General features: G+C 41.5%; 1 protein-coding gene across 2 annotated transcripts in view; it reads left to right on the top strand.

Annotated features, from left to right (window-relative positions):
• The first annotated feature begins 770 nt into the window (after positions 1 to 770).
• Positions 771 to 7,374, top strand: part of SLC35F3 (solute carrier family 35 member F3) — a 105,614-nt gene continuing 99,010 nt past the window's right edge. For both annotated transcript variants that reach the window (XM_015825280.1, XM_029285946.1), the window contains exons 1-2: positions 771 to 823; positions 1,624 to 1,850. In XM_015825280.1, the coding sequence (XP_015680766.1) occupies positions 771 to 823; positions 1,624 to 1,850 (280 nt within the window). The remainder of the gene's footprint in view (positions 824 to 1,623; positions 1,851 to 7,374) is intronic.

Genomic DNA, 7,374 nt, shown 5'->3' with positions numbered 1-7,374 from the left:
GTCTAGACCAGTGAACGGGACAAGTTTTTGCCGCTTCGGGCAACTACAGCCAAAGAGACTTCTAGGAATCAGTAACTAATAAACTATTTTCTATCTTACGGGGGGGGTGGGAGAAGGGGGGGGGAGAAGACGCGCGATCAAACCCTCCAAACTCCTGCACGGTTCTCTCCAAGCCTTCTTTTTTTGCCCCCCCCCCCCGGCCGCCTTTCTGCACAAACGTTCTCGGGCTCCCCCTATCGGCCGCCGCACTCATTTCACGAAGAGGAGGAAGGCAGAGGAGGCGAGAAAAGCGGGCTCCCCCTCTGGCGAGAGAGAAAAACGACCGAGCGCAAGAGCGAGCGAGCCAGCGAGCAGGCGGGCAGGCTGGCAGGCGAGCGAGTGGAGTTGCCTGCGAGGAGGTCGGCGGGCGTTTTCCTCCACCTTCGCTCCGTTTCCTCTACGCGCAGCAGAAGCAGCAGCAGCAGCAGCAGCAACAGCAGGTTGCAGCCAGGCACCAACGCCTCGCCTCGTCCGCGTGGTGCACCGGGAGACCCCGGCGTGGAGGCAGCAGTCGCCCTGCCGCGGTGCCCTTCTTTTTTTTTTTTCCGGCCGTCCGCTTGCAACTCCTTGCCGCCGCCGTGGCCAGCCCAAGCGACGTCCCTCTTCCCGGTCACTTCACGCCGCGCCTCTCTCGCAGCTTTTCTTTCTCGGTCTGCGTCGAGTCGCCCAGCCCGGGTCGGCTGCCCCTTCCCAGAAGTCTGGGAGCTCCGGCTCCCCCGCTGCTCTTCCCCATGGGGATCCGCGAGTTTCCCAGCGGCACGGCCAGGGGCAAGAGCATGGCGATGTGAGTGCCGGCGACGGCGGGAGAAGGACGGGCGGTGGGGGTGGGGGAGAGAGAAGGGGTGGCGGCGCGGAGGAGCGGGAAAGGTCCCCGCTCCGCTTCGGGGCGCTCAGCTCCCTTCTCCGCTGCCTCCGCCGGGGAGCCGCGGCGGGGTCGGGGCGCCGCAGCCCCGGCCGGAGCGCGAGGCGGGGCCGGCGGGAGCAAAGTTGCGCTTCTTCTCCCGGTCCTCGCTTTCTGGGTGCCGAGAACAACGGGGAGGAGGGAGGGAGGGACGGGGGAAGGGATGGTGTGCCGGGAGGGCTTGCAAGTTCGCCTGGAGCTTTCCCGGTTAGCGCGGCGGAGGGGAGGTGGAGCGCGCCCGGCTCGACCTTCCTCTCCCGCGCCGCGACTCCGGGGATGCGCTGAGGTATCCCGGGGCTCTTCTAGCGGACTCGCCGCTGAAGGACGTGGTGTGTCCGGGGGGGGGGAGGCGGCTGCCGGGTCTGTTAAAACATCTGCTGAGACGGGAGGGTCGGATCACAGCTTCTGGGGAGGGTGGTGTTGTTGTCCAGCCTGCCTGCAGGGCACCCGATGGGGAAAGCTGTGCTAAGAGGGCATCGCTTTGGGGTGTTAAGTGCCTTCCTCAGTTTCCCCAATCCAGCTGCCTATCTTTGGCGGACCCTTTTTATTATTGTTGTTGTTGTTTTGTTTTCTCCTGATATGAATATTCCCAAGAAAGCTTGCACTGATCGCCTCCTGGTTCGCTTTGGCTGTTCCCCTTCCTTTCTTCAACCCGGCTGCTTCTTCTTCTTCTTCCTTTCTAGTGGCATGAGGAGGTCGCCTGATGTCAGCCCCAGGAGGCTGTCAGACATCAGCCCTCAACTCCGACAGCTCAAATATCTGGTGGTGGATGAGGCAATCAAAGAGGATTTGAAATGGAGGTCCGTGGAAGACCTCACCAGCGCTTCCGTAGGACTCACGTCCATCGAGGAAAGGATCCTGCGGATTACGGGCTACTACGGCTATCAGCCTTGGGCTACCAGCTATAAAAGTAAGTGCCTTGTTTCTGCCTTTCTCCTTCACAGCAGCATCCACCGTTCCCTCAGCCTCTCTCTTCAACTTTCAGTCAGCTCTCTCTCTCCTGACAAGTGGAGAGAAAGGCTTAAGTTGATAGTTGGAATTAACCCTGTGAAACCTTACCTAGGACACAACCGCTGGCAATTTTACTCTCCTTGAGCTGATTTGCTGCTCACCTTTTCCTCACAAATTCCTTTCTGCCTGGCTGGCTCCTCTGTGTGTGCCATACTTTTGTAGGCATGTTTCCACCCAGGGAGCTGATGGGAGAAACCTTTTTTTCTCTTTCAATGGGCATGCACCATTGTGAGAATATTAGGAGTACAGAAATGGCCAGCTAAACTTTCTGATGGTTAAAGAAATACAACAACTATTGTATATAAAATATTCAAACTGAAGAAGAGATTTCAGCTTAAGTTAAGAGGGAGAGAGAAGGAGAGGGAGGGAGGGAAGGAGGGGTAAATATTACATGAAATGGTGACTGATGTTTGCATCATTAATTCAAGGAACTGATATTTGATCATTCAGGGAAATGTTTTTACAGCTGGTTAATTTAATTAACTGTTTTCCTGTTCGGATGCAACATATGTATTAACCTACAGAAAGTAAGCTCTTAGTAACTTTATGCTAATTATATTAATTTGAGATCAACATAGAACTTTTGTCTGTTTTAGTACCCAAATTGAAATAATATAACTGAATTTTTAAAATGCATTGTGAATTCAAGTTAATTAAGCACAAATTTGTGAGAATGAATTAGATACTTTGTATTTTAAATATAATACTATGCTTAAAAAATCATTTTGCTTCATATTTCCAAAGTTTCATAGAAACATTTCTCTGTTATCACAGAGTGCTGATGTTGCATGCAGTGTGTGCATGTTTGTGTGTCTACTCTAGCATATATACTCTAAATGTATTTTACCAGTTCTGAGACTTGACTAAGAAAGATACCCAAATCCAACTTTGTGGGTGTATACCTCTGTGTTACAGATGGTACACAATATCAACAATTATTGCCTATGTTTTTATTTTCATTTCCACACCTGTGGGTTCAAGGAGAAAATTCCCCAGAAGACTAGTCTACCAATTTTGCATCCCATAATTTCCAATTTTTTAATGCAATGTCCTATTCTGTCAAATGAAGAAATATTCATGTTGGGAATTTTATTCAATTTAAATATTTGAAATATTCAGATCTTTGGAAAATGACTTGTGGATTTTAAGAAATTTCCAGTATAATATCTATATTGGTTGAGGTTATCTAAAATCTTTGCTATTATTAATATCATGTAGACACTGAGCTATATGCCACAGAAACCACAACCCATGTTCTTCTGTATTGTCAAATCTACAGGGACATTCATCACCAGCTGATTATCTCTCTTTTATTTAAATTTCTGAGGCAATCTGATAGCTTTTATCTGCATTATCTATTAAATAATCAAAATAAATTTATTTCTCTAAAAGTAGCATTTTTTTCTACATTATGTGTAAGCTTTGCCCACAAATGATTGCTAATAGTTCTTGTTATTAGGGAACAGTTGTGTGTTGTTCATTTTATTGATTGCATTTTTATTGGTCAGTGAGCAAAACACAGTTCTGTCTGTTAAGCTCTATGTTCCTATCTTAATTCAACAGCAGATGTTCTCTCCTAAACAAGTATCTGTCTGGTGTAATAATCTACAAAAGATGTGCAAGTTATAAGTTATGACCGTTGGGATTGTTAGAAGAATGCCCACTGGTAATTTATTAAAAACTGTATCCTACAGAGTCTTTTGAGTCTTGAAATAGCTTAGAGTATTGGGATGTCATCTTAATTATTGCGGTCAACTACTATATCCATTGGAAAAACAGCTATTGTATCAGTTTAAATATTGTTGAGCCCAAGGTGGATGCTGAAAGAAGGAGAATAGATGGCTCATCTGAGTGGAGTGCCAAAGCAGAAAAAAAGCACAGATCAGAAAGGAGAAATTTTAAAAAAAAAGATCTTTCAGGACCATGGACAGGTCCCAGGAAAAATACTAGTTGCTAGTTGCTGACTAAATTCTTAATTCCTTGATTTGACTGGTCCTGTTGGATTGCTGAAGCCTGCATGTCTTTCTCCATTGCTTCATGCCTAATGTACATCATATTGGTAGCGCAGAGAAGGCCTTCAGTAGCAAGAATGTAGGTTCTTTGGTGGACTCTGGCTTAGAGGTTTTAGGGTCTATGGCTGTTACTGCTAACTGATTACTAAACTCAATTTCCTAAAGTCCCACTTTCTATTCTTTTCTTTCAGATGGTTTCTGTTTTCTAACTAATCACTGCTAGTTTTGAAAAGTACTAACAATTGCAACTGCACTGGTTGATCTTAACTTTCAGGTTGAAATAATCCCACTTTGGCAAAGTTTCTGTGATTAAAAAAATAGGATAAATAAAATAATGAAAGGTGCCAGGCTAATTCCAGAATACGCCTGTCAGTTTAGTGAAACTTTGGAAATGGCTAGTTTAGGGATCACATATTTCTGTTATAAATTTCTGCACAAATCTTAACCTTCTTAGAACATAGAACTCTGTCTAGAAGGCTTTTGTGCTTTGAGAAAATATGAAAAAATATTAAATAATCCTATTTGTTTATTTGTTTGTTTGTTTATTACATTTATATCCTATGCATCTCACTAATATTTTAAATAATGTTATAATTATGATGTATTTCCTCTCCCTAAATATTCAGGTTTTATTTTATATTACATATTGCAAGATTTGTTTATTGTGTGCTGTCAATTTTTTTTAAAGAGAAAGTAAATCATAATAAGCAAAATTGTATATTTTAAAGATCTATTTTCTATTGTCGAAAATATTCAGAAATCCAGGAAGTATCCTCATAGTAATAGAATATATATTCCTGATTACATTCAGCAGCAACATTTTTATTCATAAAATATGAATCCATCAATTCCAGGATTCTGATAATGAAATCATACTATATGGACAGTATACAATTCTTTATATACTAAAATATATTTATATCAATATAGTCCTAATAATATTAATAATAAAATTTCCTGGAGTATTCATTTTAGGGTGAATATATCTTTATGATTGTTCATTAATAAATTTTTGGATAATTGTGTTCTCTCTGTTATCTAATAGGAAAGCATTTTTATAATAACACAAAAGAGAGAAGTTGGGTACATGCTGAGCAGATTTTTAGAATTATTCATAAAGCATCTGCAGTTCATTAGAAATGTTACTGAAAGACACCAGAGAGAATATATTTCTTTGGTAATGTGTTGGCACTTTTTGCTTTGTTAGCAAAAATAACTAGATTGCTGCATACATCTGTAGTAATTACTATCTTGCATACTTTTTTCTTTCATCTTTAAAATGAGTGATACCTTGTATTATGAATAGCCCTGTTACTCCCATTGAGATAAATATTTTAATTGACTTCTGCTAAATTGGTCATTATGGGAAGGGCAGCTTCAGAAGCAGAGTGTTAATCTGTTGCTCTGACATAATGACTAATTGTCCTATTGCCTTCATGTTGAGCAACTGTGGCTTGTCTTGATGTAATAAGAAAGGTCATGTCAGTGGCACGTTTACAGCATGATTCCAGATTGCCAGGGTGTTTAATTTGGCCTTGAAAATGAAGGTAACCAAAGCTTAATTGCAATGGGAATTTTTCACAACAATTTTTCAGATTTCTTGCATTTGTGGAATTTGAGGAAGAGTCGTATTGAACATCGCTGTTTTATAAAGAATGAGTCATAACATTGAGACACATCATACATAATTGATAATTAATTTATCAAGTTTCATTTTGTTCTTAGTGCAGTAATTCTTGGTAAAATCCATTTATTTAGACTATTTATTTATTGCATTTTTATAAAGGTAACTCCAAGTTAACTCCCTAAATATTAACATACATTATCAACACAAAATAAAATCAGAGTAAATCAGAGTCAAATACAAAAATGTGAAATTAGGCAAAGTTCACTCAGAAAAAAAAGAAAGAAGATCATATTGCTTATTATCTGGCTGAAATAAGAATCAACATTATCAGTGGAGTATTCTCTTTAATACAAAAAGAAAATACAAAAAAATATAGTGGCAGCTGATATTGTGAAATAACTGCTTGCAATCTTTTGCTGCTAAGCATAGTATTAACTGTAGATTAGAATTATATTAATGCATCATGTTCTGGTGCCATTTTTTTAACATTTACCTAAGCTTTAATAAAAAGTAAATACTGAAAGTAGAGACATTTTGACTCAGATTGGAAGACTTATCAAGTATTAGCATTCTGTCTCCACAGTGACCAATTAGATCATTGTAAGTAGGACATGAGAATTTAATTTTTGATCTGATAACATATGAATCTTTTTATAGGTGTAAGCCATCTGCCTCCAGCATTGGTCAGGCTTTGACAAATTTTTAAAATACGTATTATCAGCCAAGAGAAATGATGCTTCCAGAATAAGTCTCTCGGCATTACCAATTAACTAAAAGATAAATGGAAATTCAATAAAGAGTATCACCCAATATGTTAAGGTCTTTTTACTAGGAAGTAGAACTTATCAGTAAGCTTTAGAAGTAAAAATATTTAAAATGTATTAATGGATAGATAATTACAAAAAATAAAGTTTATTTTTATAAACATAGATTTTTCAGCAGTTTTCCAACTTTATGTAATTAAATCCTAATAAAATATTGTTTTGGTAATTATTTACATTTATATTCCATAACTATAATTCCATTTATATTCCATAAAGGAATATAAGGAGATGTGCCTTCACTGTCATAGCTCGTGCCCTCTGGCACCTTCTGCCTTAAGATGACCCCAACCCTTTTGGCATTTCCTAAAGCTGTGAAGACCTGGTTGTGTGCCTGGGCCTGGGGCCCTGAGTCTGCTAAGGGTCTTGTTTCTTGGCTGTATTAACACACGTGGCAATAGTTTTACTTAGCAACTATATCAGGGGTAGGCAACCTTGGCTCTTTTATGACTCATGGACTTCAACTCCCAGAATTCCTGAGCCAGCCATGCTGAGGGTTAAGAGAGAGGTTTCCAAGCTGAGCCATGGTGACTCAGGAATTCTGGGAGTTGAAGTCCACGAGTCATAAAAGAGCCAAGGTTGCCTACCCCTGAACTATATATATTTATTTTGTACTGCTCCATGGCATCGGACCTGGTTACCTTCGAGACCGCCTCCTGCCACAGATTACCCCCCACCGACCTGTACGCTCTCACAGAGTGGGTCTCCTCAGGGTGCCGTCAGCCAGACAGTGCCGGCTGGCGACCCCAAGGGGGAGGGCCTTTTCTGTGGGAGCCCCCACCCTCTGGAACGAACTGCCCCCAGAGATCAGGGTGATCCCTGATCTCCCTTCCTTCCGCCGCGCCCTCAAGACGTGGCTGTTCCAACTAGCGGGACTGGCCTGAGGGATTTTAAAGGGGGTTTTAATTACTTTTAAATTGGACATATTTAAATATTTCGTTTTAATCAAATTTTAATTAAGTA

Source organism: Protobothrops mucrosquamatus, unplaced genomic scaffold (assembly GCF_001527695.2).
Source record: "Protobothrops mucrosquamatus isolate PMUCROS unplaced genomic scaffold, P.Mucros_1.0 scaffold2582, whole genome shotgun sequence".
NCBI classification, from domain to species: Eukaryota; Metazoa; Chordata; class Lepidosauria; order Squamata; family Viperidae; genus Protobothrops; species Protobothrops mucrosquamatus.
This window is presented reverse-complemented; position numbering and strand designations above follow the sequence as displayed.